Below are 20,944 nucleotides of genomic sequence, written 5' to 3'. Positions count from 1 at the left end.
GATAGATTGTTAGGCGTGCAAATAAGTTCTTTCTCCCCCTTTTTATCAAATTTTTTTCAATATAAGATTTTCGTCGATCGATTCCACCGTCATCCAACTCTCTCCGTGCGAATCTGAACGATCGTCGTCTTTCGAGAAAGCGCGTGGCGTAAACGACAAGAATATCGGTCACACGGTTTGGCTGGGCGTAGAGAAAGTAAACTCGCTTTTTGACGATATTTTTAACGCTATCTTTCTAACGTTCTAATATTTTTAATATCTCTCCAGAGAGAATACATCGTCCGAATTCGAAGGTTGTGATTAAAGAAAAAAGGAACTTATTCGCCTGATATATTTTATATATATAAAATAGATCGGTATCGAGGGAAAATTTCGAATATTATTCGGTCGAGTTATAATCGCGAAAGACGCGCGATCTCTCTCCTTCTCTCTTCCTTTCTTTCTTTCTCTCTTTCTTTCTTTCTTTATTACGTAAAAACGAGGACGATTAAGGGCTGGCTAAATACCGGGGCCGACGGTGGAAAGCAATTTAACCGAGTATAAGTATTTAAGCGGGGAGGAGAGAAAGTAAATGCATAACTCCGCTCCGAAAGGCCGCGTTTACAGTTGACCGCAACTTTGTTTAGCTTCTTGCGCAACATAGTAGTTTTCGAGTAAATTTTACTCGAAAACTACCGCTTGTCCGGTCTCCTCGTACTTGACCTTCTTAACTCGGTTTATTGCATCGCGCATCCTCCAAAACCTGGAAAACGTGAAATAAGATTAAAAACCTCGCGCGCAACTTGTCGTTATTCCCATTAGAGATTAAATTGTTATCGGGTAATAAAATTCGCGAGGGAGGCCTCTCGAAGAGCGAACGATTAATTGTTCGAGGAGGAAACCGAAAAAGTTGCATATAAGAGGGGGAAGGGGGAGGATAAACGGGGGGGGGGGATGAGAAAGCAAAGTACTGCCACTCTTTGACGCGCGTAATCTTGCTTACCCTCTCTTTCATCTCTCTTTTCACGTTCTGTCCTTTCGTTCTGAAACCCTCGCTCCTTTTCCTCGCTCTTTTCCTCTCCAATTTCACTTCTCTCGCTTCCAACTTGCCCGATATCCACCCCTGCTTTTCGCAATATCGTCCAATTCCGTTGTGAAAAATTGTCCTCCCCGCCCAATCTTTTAAGAATAATAATTTCGCGATTAATGTTCCAGACGCGTAGATATCTTCCTCGAGCAAGCGACATAACGAACGAAGATAAATACACGACGAGCTTCCCCGCTAATCGTTTTACAATGAATACTGGTTCATCGACTCTGTCCATTATTTATTTCTGCTCTCTCAACGTTGCATTCCTCTTTAATTTGGATCATCGTCGATTCTTCTTTCCATTTTCCTTACCTCCCCCACGATGTTATAGCGAAATATCGGAACCGAAAAAAGGCAATTAGCAAAATTTATTTTCGTTTTCCCTCTCCATCTATTTTTTCCTTTCTTTCGTTCTTTCTTTCTTTCTTTCTTTCTTTCTTTCTTTCTTTTTCAACCAGACAATATGAAATTCTATCGAACGTCCGAAAAATTCAGACGACGAGCGAGATGAAAAATTTGGCAGACCTATATAACCAGAGTTTTATTCGAGCCGCATGCCAGTCCCCATCGAGCGAAAGAATATTTTATTTAAGTGGAGAGGGACGGCGAGAAGACTACTTACCTCGAGTATCCCTCCTAATTTCATCCGTCAGACATCGCTGGAATCTTAATTACGGGGAAGAATTTTTAGGGTGTTCGATCATTCTCCAACTCCATGTTTTCCGGACAGTGTATATAAAACACCTTCGAAATTCGGATGGATTAAACCCTTCGTCGAGGCGTTTTTCTTTTCTCTCTTTTGATTGTCGAAAATTGTGGAGGGATACGTACGATTATAAAATCGAACGAGAGAGAGAGAGAGAGAGAGAGAAAATGCACGATGCGGGTGTCTCGTTAAAAGTTGGGGGGGGGGGGGAAAGGAAACCGGTTTCCGCTAATCTGTTGCTTTCGTGTTACGTTGTATCGGGTAAGATAAGGTAAACGGAATGATTGCCAAGTGTCACGAAACATCTATCCGTCGATTCGAAGTAGTAGCGGGTGGCCTTCTTCTCTCAACTTTCGCGATAATGCGGGAAGAAGCGGAAAAAAGCGATACGATTAGAAGATATGTATGTATATATGATTTTATACGTGTCGAATGAATCGAATGGATAAAAATTTTTTCTTCTTCCCTTCGTTTTTGGAGAAAATTATAACCTCGATTTTATTCTCGACTTTGCGCTAAAACGTTATCCGCTGTGTATAAAAATTTAATTAAAATTCAAAGGGATGAAAGGTTGGTTGTATATAAACGAATCTTCGAAAGGGGGGAGGGGGGGGGGAAAGAAAAAAGAAAGAAAGAAAGGAAGAAAGAATGTTCGAGTTACTTTAACCGCAAGTAATAATTTCCAAGACCTCTTTTCGTAACGGGAATTTTATATTTTTAACAAATGAACTTGTTTCTTGTTGCAGAGATTGCAGAGTCGTGAGAGATCCACAAACGCTCAAATCCAAAGGATATGGATTCGTTTCCTTTGTTAAAAAAGCGGTAAGTCTCGAGTACAAATTTAATTTCATCCCGCGTTTCGCTCGACTGGTGAAAAAATTTTCCAAAAAGAAAAAAAAAATAATACCGAGTTACGAAATTTCTCGCGTAATCGCAAGTTAAGATGATATTTTTTAATAACGAAATCTTACTCCCTCTAAAAAAAAATTAATAATTCAAAACGGTTTTATATATAATCGCAGCCTTCGATTAGAAACAAAGCGCGCTCCATTCCTGTCTGGAAATTTATTTAAAGATGATCTCGTTGATCAAACGAGGGGAGGTGTTTTATCACGATTCTTCTAAAAATCTCGCGCGTAAATCACGACCAAGTTAAACGTAGGACAGTTAAGTAAAAGAAGGCTTGCCACCGTTTTATTCGCCAACGCGGCTACCCCCAACACCGCCTCCCCTCCCCCGTTTTAATGTTCTATCGATCTGGACCACCGCCGGCACCTGGCCTCACACCCCCACCCCAAGTATTACTTACTTATTGGCCGAGTATAAATTTTCCACGGGTGTCTCCTCGGGGGACGCGCGAAAATGTCTCTCTTCCCTAAACCTGTATCCTTCCATCGTAACATCTCTCAACGTGTGTGCGAAGGAGAAGAAATCGCGATCCGTGTTATCGCCTCGAGAGATCGATTTCGCAAGGAAAATGGAAAGTAGGGAATAAGACGGCTCGTATTAAGCGAAACTATAAATACGGGGATGGCACTTGCCGGAAGAGATAAAAAAAAAAGAAAAAAAAGAAGAAGGAGAAGAGGAAAGGGGCGGGCGGGCACGTGCGGGGAATTTCAGGGGGAGAGGCAAAGCGAGAGCCAAAATCGCCAAAAAGTTGGCCACTTTAAAGCGACAAGAAGAAGCGGGGATCGATAAATCCTTTTGGCGATAAATCAAGAAATCGGAGGAGGAGGAGGAGGAGGGAAAAAAAAAAGGCTTTCATAACGGCTTTCCATCGATAAAATCGTGGAAAAGCTGGAATAAGGTCGGAAGCGTATCGGGGCTGGGTGGCAAAAAATTCATTTCATATTCTTAATTTCCACGGTGGCTGTTGATTCCAAAATTTCCCCCGATCGGCATCCACATAATATTCCCATAAAATATCCGATCGATGGACCTCCCCTTTCTCCTCCCGAAAACGACTCGCGGTATCGTCGCGGATCGATAGAGCGAGGAATCGGGAAAATCGGATGGAAAACGAAAAAGAAGAGAAAAAGAAAAAAAGGAAAAGAAAGAGAGAAAAAGAAAGACACGTAAAGTACTACGTAGCAATAACGCACACGTACGTTTCCTTAGAGCCACGTAAGCCTATGACTTAGTAATGCGTGTAAAGCAGCTGGGTGTCGCTCCGCTCGTAGTCACGGAATATGGCCTATACCCGTTCCTCCTCTCTCTCTCTCTCTCTCTCTCTGTATGTGTGTGTATGCGCGCGAGAAAATTCGATTTGACGTGTGCTCGGACAGGTTGAACTAGGCAGGTCTGGGGCGACGAGGTCGGTAGGACAGCCGCGGCGTGTCGTATAAACGGTCCGGTCACGGAAAGTGGAAGGAGAGGGGTGGTTAGGACGAGGGGTTGCGTTCCTGCTCGTCCCGGGGCTAGGAGGGGGAGGAGCAAGGGGGCAAACTTATCGACCGTAGTTTAGAATCGGCTTAGAGAGGCGAGCATTCGGCCCGCAGCCGGTCTATCTAGGCTAACCACGCGAACAAGCGGCGTCATATCGGGGATGGAAATTCGAATCGGAAATACTTTATCCCGGGGTTGGGCCGATCCTCCTCGTCGCGTGTAACTACGTACGTACGTACCTACGTACGTATCCCTGCTATCTTTTGAAGACGATGCTAAGTTTCTCTCTTCTCTCTCTCATAGGGCGGGGGGGAGGTGAGGAAGGGAGCGGTGGTGGTGGAAGGTAACGGTTGTGGGAACGAGGCGAAAGCCCAGACCCAAGAGTCCTCGAAATGGCGCAAATGGGAGGCAGCAGGGGGGGGGGGGGGAGGGGGTGGCTGGCGGATGGAATGCCGGCAGGAAAGAAGGGAAACACTCCCCCTCCCCTCATCCCCCTTCGTGCATAGTACTCCCGAAGAGCTTTTCGAACAGTCAACTTCTTCTTCTAGGGGAGAGAGAGAGGGATGTGACGGAGGAATATTTTTAGATTCCTCCATCCGTCCGTCGTTTCTTCGCATCAGCCAGCCACGGCCTGTCACGGGCTTGCTCCCATTTCCTCCCGTGGAATACGCACGATTCCACGCAAAGTCGTCCTCTCCACGTCTTTACGGCCCGCCTTACAATCGGGATATCGGTCCCTCCCTCCCTTCCTCAATCGTTTCCATCTATCCCCTCTCCTCTCTCTCTCTCTCTCGTTCCTTTTGTCCGCTCCCACGATTCTTTCTTATTTTCCATGTACAAATCCCGTAATGGACTTAGACGGATAGACGAGGAATACCTGTTCTCTTATTGGCGCGCTACAACTTTCGAATCGTCCCTCTTCTTTCGTGAAAACGAATTTTATCTCTTTCCTCGAGGCGATAAACACGTGGATTTTTCGAAAAATCGGGGGAAAAGATACGTGAGGGGGGGGGGAAAGGGAAAGGGATAGATCGGGCAGAATTTCGAAGCGAGCGGTTAGGTTGACCCGCATCGAGAAATGCCAAGGCGAGAGAGAAACGAGTCGACGGTTTCCAAGTTTCGAACGCTATCTCCGGCATTTCGGCAAGCGATGCCCTCAACACGGGGGATTAAACGATTTTGCCATTACGTGCGAGAAACGAAAGAAAAAAAAAAAAAAAAGGAAAAATTGTAATTTAAACGTTCTGCGAAAGAGAAAAGTGAGAGATCAGCGACAATACGCGATATTAAAAAGTTGGAAGAAGAAGAGTAGATTTATCGAATTAGCAATTGTCTCTCGAACCGTATATATGTCTATATATATATATATATATATATATTCGTTCGGCACATGTATGCATGCACGTATGCACGTTTAGCGTAAGTAACGTATACGTAGATATACATACGTATTTATTACGGCTCCATTCCACGCGGAGAACGGTAATAGACCACTTTTCTCAATCCACTCGAGCTATGCTTCTCAAACCAGAGCAGTAGTAAATAAAAGTTACGGCTACCATCTTGTGTACTGCGAGTTACGGCCTCTCTAGCTGTTGGTCGTAACCTTTTTGTTTATTCCAGTTCCCGATCTCTCTCTCTCTCTCTCTCTCTCTTTTTTTTTTTAACGCAAGGTAACCACGCTTCGTGACTTCTTCTTCGCTGCCCTCCGCTGCGATCCGATGACACTTGACACGAGTACGACCATACTCGAGATACTCGAGTAGAAACTATGTCTCTGTGAAATCTGTATACTTCTTCAAAACGATCCGATATTCTTATTTTTAGAGAGAGGAAGGGAGAGGGAAGGAGGGAGAAAAGAAAAACAGTTTGTGTCGCAGTTTGTGGATGTTACGTTTTTAGATTAGATTGTTCCACTTTCGAAAGCAAATTTTGAACTTGTACTACTTTTCCATCGAGTTCATCGTCGTTATACCGCAATATGTACTTTAAACTACGTGAAAGGCCGAGAACACTTTCGAGAATTTCGCGAGAATTAGGCTTGTTGTGTCTTGTTGTGTTTATCGTTTGCTGTTTGGAATTTTAAAGAGTTGGCAAATTGGCGCCAATAACATTCCGTTTACGTACGAATAGGTTGCAAAAATAGTAGATTGTAACTTGAATGGTGGTGGTAAATTAATATGTTCTTTCCTGTTCGTTTATCGTTCGAGTAATCCATCAGTGGAATTAAAACGAGTGGATATATTAATGCGATAAATGTGGCAATGTCTGTATTTAGATAATTAATTGCTACATATATATATATACGGCATCGTTATATATCAATAATAGAAAGAAAAAAAAAATGATCTTTATACACGGAATCATTTAAAGTTTCGTAAATTATTATTTTATTCAATATATTCCTCTTTAATTCGTTGCAATTTATTAAAATTGGAATTATTAGTTGAAATAAAATCTGCCTCTGGAATTCACGTGTTCCATTTACATTCGTAAAGCACGATTGTAACTAAAATTTGAAATTGATGGTTGCGATGTAGAAGTAGTAGATGCGGCCGGTCGGTCGCCTGCAACTGAACCAATTTAACCGAACGTGGGTTCGCGACAGGGAGCAGTAAGCGCAGAGGGAGAGGGAGACAAATTTTTAGGGACGTTGAAAAATTTGTGAAACAAGATAGAACCATTAATTTTAGATGATGCCATTAATAGGTGGGTACCGGTTTAATATTGAATAACCTCGGGCGCCGTTGGAAAAAAAAAAATATATATATATATATATAACGTGTTCATGATTAACCGTGCAACGACCGTGCGTTCGTTTAATCGACGAGGTCTTTTTCAATTCGACGATCCAATCTGTTTTTAATAACGTACAAGATATTTTGATATATTCGCAATTTAAAACGTAATAAATTATATAAATTAATCACAAAAGTTTATCCTTCTGTAATTTTTAATTTAAAAAAAAAAAAATACAAAAATAAACGTTTTATTACGAGTTATTATAATTGTATATCAACGGTTCGTAATTATTGTTGTATTCGGCCAGAGAAATTGTTTGATCTCGTCCCAAAAAACGCAAAGCGATCTCACAGCTTAACTCAAAGTGGCAATTATTTTCGAGTTTCAAGGTTTCGCTCGCATTGTTCCAGGAAGCGGAAAGTGCCATCGGTGCCATGAATGGACAATGGCTTGGTAGCAGGAGTATTCGAACGAATTGGGCGACTCGCAAACCCCCTGCGCCAAAATCCGAGGGTGAGTATATTACATATATATATATATATATACATAAACACGTACGTGTCTTTCTCGAATCTTTGCTGTACACTCGAAGTGGTGCATGATTGTCGTTTAATACGAACGAACACATGTATCGAAGAATCCAAGAGAAACGAGTGACGGAACCTTCTTTATTCATTTTTTTTCTTTCCTTCGATCCGAATCTAACCAAACATATACAATTGCAATTACTTTTTCGCGCAAATCTAAAAATCGCGTTGCTTTACTCGATATACAACGCATAATTGATAATAATCGTCGCGTTTTCACTCGAGCGAGCGTAAAAGCAATAAGAGAAGAATGTAAAAACGAATTTCTGCCGTTTGTCGTTTGCGAGATGGTCGTCTTCGCCGAGGAAGCGTCACTCTTATGCCCTTAAGACCACGTCTGACGCGCATACGAAAGCGGCAAAGGAAAATTAAATATCGCGGTGGCCCTCCACGGAATTTTCGCCGACGCAGCTGGAATTCGATTAGGTCCAGTCGGCTGTGGAGAAAGCTTTCATCCATTTCGCGCCATCGAGGAAGAGGTTAAAACAGTCTCGCCACCAGCGCTATCGCCAATGCTTTGTCAATCGATACGATATCATCTGTGGAGGATATCTTTGGTTCAACGCGTAAATACTCGCTCGTTCAATCGCATCATCAATGACTGACGCTTTTTTATCCACGTCTGATTATCCATCCCCAATAATGTCGGATACGATAAATATGGAAATAATTTCTTCGAATGATGATTTCGGATGAACGCGTTCGACGTCGAAACGAAAGTGCTCTTGCTCGAGAATAAGTTTCGCGGGCCGAGGCGGTGAGGATATTTTAAAAAATAATAATAATAATAAGAGGAGAGATTAAGAGGGGACGGATTATAATAGAAGCATCCGCGATCAATGCGGCTCCGCTCATTCACGCCTCTTATTCATCCCCTCCCCTTTCCTTCTCGTCCACTCGAGTGTATGGCTCGAGTGTATCGTCATTTACCTTTTACCAGGATTTGAGCGCGCGATTTCGGAGACGCCGTTCCCTCCGAGAACTCGATCCGCGCTACCTTAACCCAATTACATCGTGCTTTTAAAAGAAATCATATAGAAGCAACAAAGTAAAGATAAAATTCCAAAATTTTGCATGCATAACGATCGAACTCACAAATACGTATCAGCTGATTATAAATATTGCTGTTGTGGTATGATAGAAATGCAACTTCATGCGAGTACAGCTCGTCGTTTAATTGGGTTTATTTAATAAGCTTCGAATTCGTGGAACGAATTTTCTCACTTAGAGGATTAATTTTAAAAAATTCGATCGAAAGAGGGACTAATCCAGAGATGTATAATATACACATATATAGAGGAACGAGTGATTCACAGACTCGCGGCGTAAATCGTCTATTACCAGCGTCTCCCTTAATTAGCGGGTGTTAAAGTAGAGCCGCGATGATGAAAGTATAAAGCGAGCGAGGGAGGGGATAGTAAGAATCCAATTGAAGTTAGGAACTAAACGCATAATGAGCTCGGAGGTAGCGAGTCCGGGACCGAGTAAGTATTATTATATTATCATAAGCGGCTCCTCGTCGTCGACCCTCGACGGGGCTGCCGTCCACTCGCCAGCTAATTTCATTCCCCAAGTCTTTAATTAGTATTCGTCGCCAAGCGTCGTCCAAACTTTTTCACTAGACCCTCCAATCTACTACGGGACCCTACCTCACCCCTATTTGCATACGCCATATTCGCAGAGGCTTTCTTAATATACACGTGTATATATATTTCTTTTCTTCGAACGCACACCTTTGCTCCACGTGAATTTTATTTCTGCGCACGGGATTAAATCGGCAGTGCAAAGATAAAGGGTTGAGAGGGAATAATTTGCTCTGGAATCATCGTGCGAATCGTGGTGATCCCGCTCTTTGTCGCGAGGGAAGAATTTTCGGGAAAAATTCAAGTTCAGAGATGTCGGTCAAGGTGAGCCGTGGCTCGAAGCGTATCGCTTAACCTAAAATATTCGAAAACCTCGCAGCCACGTTCCTTCCACGGTTTTTCCAACGAAAATTCTCTTTCCGCCACTATTCGAAGAATCGCGTCGAAGAATTTTCTGTCGCGATTAATATTTCGCGATTCTGTATATATATATATCTTCTGATCAAGATTCTTTCGTGAAATCACGTTTGTCTACGAAAGTAAGGATAAAGGGAACTCGATTATTACGATTGATAAATTTTCGAAATATTAGTATTCAGCACATCTTTCGAGACATCTTCCTCTCTTGATAATATCCCTGCCTAACCTGTCTACTTGTCGCTTTTCTCTTCGAACTTAATTTTTCACTTTTCCTAATGTCTCTTATCACGAGGCTCATTTATTCGTTTATCAAGCCTTATCGTTCCTCCCGTAAACGGTGAAAAATTCCAGCAGGTACGAGACCAGGATACAAACGTCAAAAATTGAACGCATAATCCGCATAACGTTATATGTCGATCGTTCTAACCTTACAATAATTTTTATCGGCAATCGGTAATCGATTCTTTTTGCGACGTTTAACGTTAAATTGACAAGTGGTGTGGGAAGATTTGAATGATTTCATAAAGAAAAAAAAAAAAAAAAGGAAAAAATTGATCGAATAATTCGATAGAACGAGGATAAAATGCAATTATTCGTTCGTTCGAGTCAATCAGACTGGAAATTTTATAAGAATAGCCAAGAAGAGGTATGCAAGGACATCGCGCGAAAAAGTTGGATCGGCAACAACCTCGGTGAACAAATTATCGTTTACTGCGTTAACTCGATCGCCGTTAAGCGAGTTTAATTAAATTGGATAAACCATAATTAATACGATTAATACCGTTTCCACGATTATTAATCGTATTATTAATTACGGTTTGCCTAATAAACAAACGCGTTGCGTTGCGATTGTCAACGATGCCCATCCCGCCATTCAACCTTTAATGGCGGATCTATGGTTTATACGCGCAATTTGTTATTCGTTCCAAGCTTGTTCCAACCAGTCGGTTCAAACCTCGTTAACTCCATAACAATAAGAACACTCGAGAGTGGTAAATAGTCCCGATATAATGCACACGTTTAAATAGCGCGGTTCAATGAGACGAGTGTTGCTTCAAATGAAACAACTGCTCGACTGACGCGAAATTATTCGTCGAAGTTTTCGAACGGAGGAAAGAAAAATTATATTTACGTTGGAGAGAAGAAAAGAAAAGAAAAAAAAAAAAAAGAAAAAGAAAAATAATCGCGCTCTTTATCGCCGTTTACCTCCTGCTTTCTATCTGCATACTTTCACGTATGAAGAACGTATCAACGCTGTACGTTCTTTAAGAAACCTTGATTCAAATACTTGTTGAGATATAAATGTATAATGTATTTTTATACGTACGTTTCGTGCATGAGTAATTATTCGTAATTAAATGTTTTTTGATAAATTTCAACGGGGTAAAAAAAATACTGGAAACTCGTTGCTTTGTACGAAAATTTTAGCAGAAACCACCGTTCATATCGTTACACGATGTGTATTAACGTGTAATAACACGTTATTACGTTACAGAAATCCGGTAAGCGAATCCGTTTCCTCGTCACGTGAATAGATACGTAAAAGAGATAAGACGGTTGTAAGGAATTCTTATAATCGCGATGCCGCGGAAAGAAGAAGAAGAAGAAGAAGAAGAAGAAGAAGAAGTTAGAGACAGTTGGGGCAAAGCGGCATTTAATTTGAGAGAGTCCCGAAGTTCGTCAGCAACTGGGTCAATATTTTATAGCCCCGGCAATTAGATAATTTTGCGGTCAGGCAAAAATACCGATTGGTGGCGTGTGAAAGAGAGACGAAATTCGAGTCGGGGGTTGGGGGTTTTTAATGTCGAAAGTTTGTATCGCCGTCGACTGAATCGCTCGCCAACCAAAACCACGACTGGTGTCGATTTCGCGTCGCTACTCTTTAAAAGAATCGAAACGACCAAATCTCCTTTCATTTTCCAGACTTTTAATCTCTGTGAAACGAAACTTATCGCAAAGATGAATACATATATATATATATAAAACTGAAACTTGCCGGCGTATTAAAAAAAGGAGAAGTAACGACGAGAGGCTTCGAGAAGACGAGGCTTCCTTGAAAAATGACGTTATTAGGTTTAAATGCACTTTCTTTTCTCTCTTTCTCTCCTCTTTTTTTTTTTTCTTTCAACTTTATTCCCATCACCAGTTATCACGAGTTTGCTCTTTTCTATCATTCCACCACTATCGTCGTTCTAATGCGCGATACAATTTAAATTCGTAACTTTGGTATTGCTAAATCAGGATATTAAATCCACTTGACGAATCGATACAGCGATGACGAACTATAATAGCGGAATAATGGAATACGCGATATCATCGAGCGCATTAAACGCGAGTCAAGTTATAATAATTGCATCAACTGTTACTATCGCGGATTATTGCCATATGATATCGATGACAGGTGGAAAGAAATCGCGCGAAAAGATATTTCGATTATTATACGAAGAGGAAAAAAATTGGACGCGAGATAAAAGTGTACGAGGGAGAGTATCGTTAAACGAAGGTAAAAAAGAAGAAGAACCGAATGAATTTCGTCTTTATAGGCCGTAAATAACAACACATAATTAACCCGTCTTTTCCTCCACTTGGTTCCTTCTGGCGAGATCGCGTGGATAGTTGGGGAAGAAAGTTGGGATACGAGCTCGCCTATAAAAGCAAAGTTGCAAAGCATGAAAGGTTGGCCAGCAAATTAACGGCCAATTCGTTCGGTCAATTTTCCTTCCCTCGACACACACACACATATATATATATATATATACATAGAGCTAATAGCGCGTATAGCTGGTACACACGGACGAATGGATTTGCGAACGCAGGCTTAACGCAACATTAACGCACAGGAAGAGCCAGTCCATCAGCGGTGACGTAAAGCCGACGTGGCGGCATCGAATAAGCGGGCCAGTCCGTTTGCTAGGCGGCGGTCGAGGGGCGGGTTAAGTGTCGAGCCGTGTTGGAAATTGGCGGCATGCTTCCCGACACTAAAGTGCGCGAGTGGCCGGCCGCGCGGGTTACGCGGTCGTCCCACTAACTCTCCAACACAAGTCTTCGAATAAGGCCAGTATCGAATGCGTGCATAAGACTAACGGGTATAGAACGGGCGTTGTTCAAGGAAACGGAGACACCGGACATCCATCGCTTCACGTTAACCGATCATTTCCTCTTCTATCTACCGTGCGTGCATTTCATTCTACCCTTCGAGCGCAACGTGATTATTAACTCCATTAACGAGATAGTTAAAAGTTTTTCCCCTTATTCTCGTGGATATTGCTTATCCATCGTCAAACTTATTATCGAATACCTTCGAAATTAAGGCAAATTCTTTTTTTATTCGTGGCTATCGAAATGCGAACAATCGTGGTTTTTTTTTTATTCTTGGAACAAGTGCTATAGAAACGAAGGCATCGAAATTCATTGTTCGAAACTTGATAATTTCGAATGCCTTCGAAACAATTGCGGCCTCTAGGCTTTCTTTTTTTTTTTTATTCGTGACTATTTGCTATCGTTTACCGATCATTTTTTTTTTTTTCTGTACGTATTTGTTCCGATCGCGAGTGATTATTAACTCTTCGAAACAATCGTACTCCTTTTTGGAGCTTTTCTCTTTCCTTATTCGCGGAACGAGTGGCTACTGCTATAGAAACGCAGGCATTGAAATCCATCGTCAAACTTATTAATTTCGAATACCTTCGAAACAATTGCGGCCTTTAAGCCTTTTTTTTTTTTTTATTCGTGGCTATCGAAATGTTTACCGATCGCTTCTTTCTCTCTACGATTTTAAGTGATTATTAATTCTTCGAAACAATCCTAGCAATCCTTTTTTTCCTATTCTTGAAATAAGTGAATATTCCTACGGAGGCATCGAAATCCATCGTCAAACTTGTTAATTTCGAAATTAAGGCTAATTCCAAGGCTTTTCTTTTATTCGTGGCTAAATGTTGAAATGTTTACCGATCCTTTCTTTTTCTATACCTATTTGTCGCAAGTGATTATTATTTCTTCGAGAGAATCGTACTTCTTTTTTTTTTTTCTTCTTTCTTTCTTACTCGTAGCTATAGAAACGAAAACGAATGTATCAAAATCGATTGGTTGAGCGATCATTTCCTTTGCATCGTATCCTCGAACGCGAGTAATTATTACCTCCTCGAAACAATTTCAGATTCTCTAAGCTTTTCTTCTTCATTCGTGGAACAATGGTTATTGCTATCGAAACGGAAATAGAGGCATCTGTCGCTTTCCGTTAACTGATCATTTCATTTCCTTTCGTATACTCGTTCCTTTCAAACAATTGAACCTTTCCTTCTTTTTTTATTTTATCGCTATCGAACAGATCGTATCGAAACAGAACAAAACTGGAACCCGAGAATAATTATTAAATTAACGAAACGAGCGTTGGAAAGATTCGCATCTACGGATCTATGTTTACGCGCGTGGAGGGAAGCCTTTCCTCCAAGTCCAAGTGCAAACTTTAACGCGATATCGCGAAGCATCGAGCTTCTATTACAAGGCAGTTGTCGACGCTTTTCTCACGGCCGAAAATAGAACCGAGTTAGTTCGGACGGAATCCGAGAAGTTGGGGGGACTACTTGGAAAGTGCTCGAGCACGCTTAATATTAAATTACGCACCGTTCTTCAACTTTCTCGCCAAATAGAAACTTTGAATATTTAGTCGTGGCAGGGATATTCGGTCGTGCAACTGTATTCCGCTGGACCTAAATTCTTCGCGATATTATAATATGTTTCTCGTCTTGAGAACGAAAATTTCATTTTCTTTTTTCCTTTCCTTTTCTTTTCTCTTCTCTCTCTTCCTACATTCGCACGTTTTCCCGCTGACCTATCCCCAAGCTTGACAAGCTATGTGACGATCGGCCAACGAGGCGAAGTCAGCAGTTTTTTCTTTTTTTTTTTTTTTTTTTTTTTGCTATTGCTACGCCCTCGACGCGCGCGTGTCCGAGAGGGGGAAAAATTGGGTCACGACGTTTTCAAGAATTTCAGCATCCTTTTCCCCCTCTCCCCCTTTTTTTTTTCTTAGCATCCCTCCACGCTTTCAAACGCTACATTTAAAAATATCGTACGAGCAACTGCACTTACGATATGAATAATCGATCGAAACGTCAAGATGCGCGTCTCTGAGCAAATTAAGCTATTCTTATTGTTCGATGTCTATGATTCTTGTCTATTTTCAGACAAATTCGGTTTCATCTTAATTCATAAAATTTTCATCTGCATACGTATTCGTGGTACTTCTTATCGGAATTGCACGCGAGTTGCAAACGAACGAGCAAACAAAGGGGAAAAAATAGATACGGACGATGAAATGCAAGCGGGAAGGAAGGAAGGAAGAAAGAAAGAAAGAAAGAAAAATGAATAAACGAAGGATTGAAATTTCTAATTTTCACTTCGTTCGTTCGATTTATATTTCAATGATTTTTACCCACCATTTCTAAACAGAATTTCTCATTCATTGGGAGAAATTTTTTTCACTTGGCTTCGCGTAGCATAAATGATCTTCCGTATCTCTCAAACACGAAAATATCCATCCACGGTCCCTGTTCTAACAAAAAACATGCATATGGAACCACTTTTTAGAAATATTTTTTTACAAAACTGTTTTTACAGATATTTTTATAATATACGAAAAAGAAACACCGTTGTGTTTTCTTGCAAAATAGTTTCTCTTAACCTTTCTCCGCTAAAAAAAAAAAAAGAAAGAAAGAAAAAGAAAAAGTCTTAACGCAGTCTTAACGGAGAAATTAGTTAAACGAAATGGAAATACAAAGGACGGGATAACACGCTTTCTTTAACGCTCCCCCATTAATTAAATACTCTTACCGTAACGTTACGATTCTTGGAGGAGACCTCCATATATCTCGAAAGCGCGCGCATCGTTAAAACCGTTAACAACCGACGGTATAACAAGTTTTACGGCCTTAAAGGGTTCCTCTGCGCGCCGAATAACGATATTCAACACGTGCGCATTCCCGATCAAACTGGATGAAACGTCAACAAACGAAACGGCCTACCAAACAACAACAACAGCAGCAACGATCACAGAGACGCCCTTACCATCCCTCCACCTTTCCATTTCCCTATCTCTCCACCATCGTCATCGGTCTCCAACGATCCTCCCCCGCCTGCAGGGGATGAAACCTAGGGGTCTCCTCCGCTTGTTGCGCCGTCGGCTGCTGTTGTTCTCGACCGACAGAGTTTTTGATTGGTTGCCCGTATCACAACAGGCCGCGGGCCAGGCCAACGGAACAGCATGAATAGTAAATTGGTTGGAATTGCCGCGGTACGTCGAGCTCTGTATATACATCTATATGTGTATATATATATATCCCTTAGGAAATGAACCATTGCGGGCTCGAAATGAAAAAAAAAAAAATTTTTTTAAAGATTCCTCCATGATAACAAATTCCTCGAATCTTACATTTATATTTCGCATCCTCGAAAATCCTTGGAGAACGATTCTTATTACGTTTCGAAACGCGGAATTTCTGGGCGAAATTGGCTGGATTCGAGGGATTAACCGTTTGAGTAAAGGTTAAAGGGGAGGGGAGGCGAAAATCTGATCGTGACACCGTGATGTGTAACGCGGGCGCAAAGTGTCCGCTCAAAGCGGGATCACTTGAAATTTTGTTTGAGCTACGCGACGCCCGGCTTTCAACGTCCGATAAATAAATTCAACCGCAAACAAAGCATTCTAATTTATCGGCGGCCCAATATTTGCCCTCTCGTTTCCGTACATCTCCCCTGCCTCGTATAAATTCCTCGTTTGTACACGCCCATCGGGGGTGTATAGAAATCGGAAAGGATCGGAAATAACGCTGCGGTTTTCCAAAAAAAACCGGTGTGCTCGCGTTATCAATTTGTCGAGATTGTTATTATTTCTCGAGAATTTGGACGAGAGAAGAGATCCGTCAAAATTTCGTTAAAAATTCGATATATATTGACGTTGAGAAGCGAAGCGGGTGGTAAAAGGCCGAATTGAATTCTCAATTCGATCGTACACGGATGAAAAAGCAGGGACGACGCAGGGACGAATTTTCGGACTAATTCGAGTCCGAGTTTCGAAACCGTGCGCGCGTTCGAGTACGTGTTCGAGCGGGTACATCGATCTCCCCTCCGCCAAACTTCCTCCCCCCCTCCTCTTCGAAGTAGCAATCTAACTTATCTCGTTAAGATAATACAATAAGGTAATACATTAGTTAGGCGGGCGCACGATCGAGAAATTGTTGAGCCGCAATTTAAACGAGTGAGAAGAGTGTGGAAGTGCGGTATTGCGCGCGCGACCCTCTTTAAACTATCCCCCCTCCCCGGAGGAGGAGGAAGTTGTTGCAATCCCTTCTGCTCCAGTATCTCCGGGGTCAGTTTGACTTCCCGACTTTCTCTAATGCGGCGAGATGTAAAACTTTCGGGCGGAATACGAAATCCGCGCGTGATTCGAATTAAGGGGAGGGAAAGGGTTCGTTTCTTGTTGGTAGAGTTCGACGGTGAAGTCGAAGAGAGCAGGGAAATGCGACGTTTTACACGAGAGATAAAGTTGGCGCGCGAGAAGAAACGAAAATGGAAACTGCAGCGGGGCTTGTCTCGAAATCTCGTTCCTTCTCCCTCCTTCCTTCCTTTCCTGCTGCCAAATTGAAGAAAATTGGAAGCTTTGTTATTTACGATTGACTCGAGAAAGGGAGGGGACGAGAAGCTTAGCGCCGCTTTAAATCCTTCACTCGTTGCGCTTACTTTTCTTTCCCTTCTTTCTTCTCCACCCCTTCTCTCTCTCTCTCTCTCTCTTTCTCTCTCCCAAGGATACGTCCAGAGAGCGTGAAATGCGAAAGGTATCGAGGGGGTAGTAGGGATAGTAGGAGACACGTAGGTACGCCGATCGATAAACCCGTTAAAGCATACTCGATGAAGTTTCATATACTCCAGCTTCCCACTCCAATTCCTTCCTCGAATTATACGCGAGAAGAATAGCTCCTAAATGATTCCGACTTTTAACCATTTACCACCGCGCTTTAAACTTTCTCCCGGCTTTAACGCGCGTATATCGTTCGAGCACTTTTCTCTCTCTCTCTCTCTCTCTCTCTCTCTCTCTCTCTCTCTCTCTTTTTCTCTCTCTCTCTCGTAAAGTTGGTAATTACACGTATAATAGAGTTAGTGAAAAAGTAGCTCGTTGCAGAGCATCTCGCGGGTTACCCTTATTACTATGGATATTGCAACTTACTAGTGCAGCTAACAATAAATGATGAACGAAATATTTTATAAAAGGAGCATGAAAAGTTAAAGCCTGGGGAGGGGGGAAGAAGGGTGTGAGAAAATGTTGGAAGCTTTTATGAATAAATTATGACCGCGCCCTATTGTAATTTTATCTCGACTCGTAATTTCGGTTACGATTCGGTCGAAACGCTTTTTTTCTTTTCCCTCCTCCTCCTCCTCCCCCGAGTATCTTGTATACACAACCGTCTTCAATCGTTGTTTGTTCCTCGAGCGAGCATCGAGTATCGAGTAATAAAATTCCGGTCGATGTTTCGCTATTTGACGACGAATCGACGAAATTAATGCCGCTCGTTCGTATTTTATCTCGTTCGTTGTTACGTCGACGCGTGAAACGAGGATTGGAATACGCGTGAGAGAGAAGAGAGAGAACTCTTCTTCTTCTTCTTCTTCTCCCTCCTCTCCGTTTCGCTTATTGATTCATCCTCGTTCCTTCGACAGGGAACGATGTATATATATATATATATATATATACCTTCTTTCGAACGATGGAGCTTTCTTGACCGTGGAGATTAAAAATGGACGTGATATTATAGAGGCATTTGTCCGCGTAACAGTCCTGCCGCCGATAAATTTTTCCCAATTGGGTTTATCGATCGTATCCGGTCAGGTCTTGGCATCCCAAAGTGACCAATTACACGGTAAATTTTCCAGCATCGGTACATAGGCAGGCCATGGGGGCAGGGGGATGCATTCGGTGACCCGTTTCCAAGGTGGTGATACCTTCGAAATACCACCTGACCTGTACGGAAGAGGCAGAGCGCACCAGAGGTCCCGTTGGGTATTGTTGAGCGAGAAGTGGTCTGGCGCTGGAGATGTATCTCGCACCAGAGACAATGTATCCAGAGCCCATGTATCTTTTCCCCCCGCTACCCGCCCCCACGGCTAAACAATAGCTCGTTGCAACATCCATTCGTCCATTAAAACATCCAGATTGTCCTTTCCTTTTTTTTTTCCTTTTTTTTCTTTTTTTACGAGCAAACCAATTGAAACCCATCTCTCCACGTCGAAACTTCCTCCTCCACGCGGGTGCAAACAGTGAAAATAGAGTCTCTTTAACGCGATTTAACCTCGATTCCTTCGTTTCGTTTCGTTGAAATAAAATTCAAATTCTGCTTACCGATCGCAAAGAAGAGAAATTTCCACGGCACGGCGATAATCAGTAAGCGAGAGCGAATTGACAGTGGCGGGTTAAAATTAGATTCTCGATGGCGAGGATCGATCGAGTTTGCTCGAAAGAGAGGGGGGGGGGAGAGAGAGAAGGGTTGAACTGGTCGCCCTGCCCGATCCCAAAAACTTTGACGATTATACAAATCGTAGCGATAAACCTACTCCGCAATTTCGCTCTCCCGGATTTCCCCATGTAAATCGGCGCTCGTTTGTTCCCCTACGCGACGTCTACTTCGATTCGGCCAATCAAGATCGTATATCACTCTCGGGGGGTCGCGCCACCTAGACCGTGTATCTTTTTGCATGGAAATAGACCAGGGAAATTATTATTGCGAATAGCTTTGATATATCGCCTCTCTCTGTCGCCCGGCACAAACTTTAGAGAGAAAAAGAGGGAGAGTGGTCCGTGCTCCGGAAAAGGTATCCCGATCTTAGGTTGGGGAAACGATGTTTCGCCTCCGCCGCTTGTTCTTTCCCTGCGATCGATGCAAACGCGAAGCGTTTAATCCGTTCGTTACTTTCGAAATAAAACGTCGCTCTTTGTCGAACTTTGGCTCTTCCACTCGTATAATAATATTAATCGGTCGTCCCTTTAGCTTTATATATATTATTATAGCAGCTTTTATATTATCCTCGAGAAAGAATTTATAATCTTCCCTGTTTTTCACCGTTCGGAAGGAAAAGCGTGGCGAGTTTCGTGTGCATAAAATCGGTGGCAATTTCGCGGATGGGCGGGGACGAAGAGGAGTTGGAAACGACGATCGTCGCCAGATCCCGCCAGCGAAGATGGATGTGGAAGCGAAAGAAGAGAGATGGAGGAGAAAGAGCGTTGGAAGGCGAATGGATGGGGATAACCGGTTTGCGGGGAGAACATCGCTACAACCATTAACCCATCCCCGTGTCCCCGTTGGTCGAGCAATCACGGCTATCGCCACCTTCGTATTACGGCCAACCCCCGCAATAATACGCTTTCCCTCGCTTTTTTCCCGATTTTTCCCTCCCTCGTGTCGTCCCCCATCCTCGGACAGATCACTTTGCCCCGACAGATGGCTGCATCCAGAAACCAACCTATGCTCCCGCGATTAGAGAAGAATTTCGCTCCTCGAACTCGAACTCGGTTCGAGTTGAAGTCTCTGATATTTATCGAGGTTCGATCCTCTTTTCTTTTTTTCCTTTTTTTTTTTACGGAAACCCATTCGTTCCTCCCCGATTTATGGAAAAACTGATAATTAGGTCGATTGTAAAATTTTAACGGAACTCGGGGAATTTAAGGCTCTTAAGAAATTTAAATTAGTTTTGTAACGACTTCTCGGCGAGGGAGAGAGAATTTAATGCGCGAGATATATATTTCGGAATGCGAAAATCATTTTTATCGTTCCGCTCGATTTAAATTTATTATTAACCGTTCGAAATACAATTCCCCTCGACGAATTAAAATTTCTCTCTCGGTGAAGGGAAGAAAGGAGCGATCGAATTCTTCCGTCCGTCTTTCCCGAAAGAGAGATTCGGAGAGAGGGATGGAGACGCGTAGGAAGGGCGGAGGGAAACGTGTAAAACTGCGGCGTATAATTAGGCTGGCATACGAAATGAAATTCCTGAGGGTTGCGGGAACACAGCGGACGACTACTCGAGGGTGGCTCGGTTCGAGGAGATGGCGAACACGTTGGTACAGGGCGGAGGTCGAGGGGGGGGAGGTTGGCCAGGGCTTGCAGAGATGCGGATCGAAGGTAATGTAGGCGCATATACGCGAGCAGAGAGAGGGAGAGGATTGGTTTTCCTCGCCGTTTCGATAAAGCGGCGGGGAGGCCATTTCGTCCTCGAGTGCGGAACGCTGTTCAACACCCCCGTGGCTCTTTAAGCGTTTCCATCGCTTTCTCTTTCGCTCTTCCACCCTGTCTTACCTCTTCCTCCCTCTCTCTCTCTCTCCCGCGTGTTTCTTGCGCTTCTTATCGATACGTTTCCTCCCGGTATTTTAGGTAATTGTGCGTGCCCTTCGTTTCTTAAACGCACACTT

General features: G+C 42.7%; 1 protein-coding gene across 17 annotated transcripts in view; it reads left to right on the top strand.

Annotated features, from left to right (window-relative positions):
• LOC100872064 (nucleolysin TIAR) overlaps window positions 1–20,944 on the top strand; it is a 446,485-nt gene that overhangs the window by 390,294 nt on the left and 35,247 nt on the right. For all 17 annotated transcript variants that reach the window (XR_015293242.1, XR_015293246.1, XR_015293244.1 and 14 more), the window contains 2 exons: window positions 2,522–2,597; window positions 7,313–7,415. Coding sequence is in view for 12 of the 17 variants with exons in the window: in XM_086911790.1 (XP_086767916.1) it covers window positions 2,522–2,597; window positions 7,313–7,415 (179 nt within the window). In the remaining 5 variants the exon portion in view is untranslated. The remainder of the gene's footprint in view (window positions 1–2,521; window positions 2,598–7,312; window positions 7,416–20,944) is intronic.

This window comes from Apis florea, unplaced genomic scaffold (assembly GCF_048593485.1).
Source record: "Apis florea isolate Af1SG1 unplaced genomic scaffold, ASM4859348v1 contig_3367_pilon, whole genome shotgun sequence".
In the NCBI taxonomy this organism is placed as follows: domain Eukaryota; kingdom Metazoa; phylum Arthropoda; class Insecta; order Hymenoptera; family Apidae; genus Apis; species Apis florea.
Note: the sequence above shows the minus strand (reverse complement) of the source record. Positions and strands in the feature narration are given on the sequence as shown.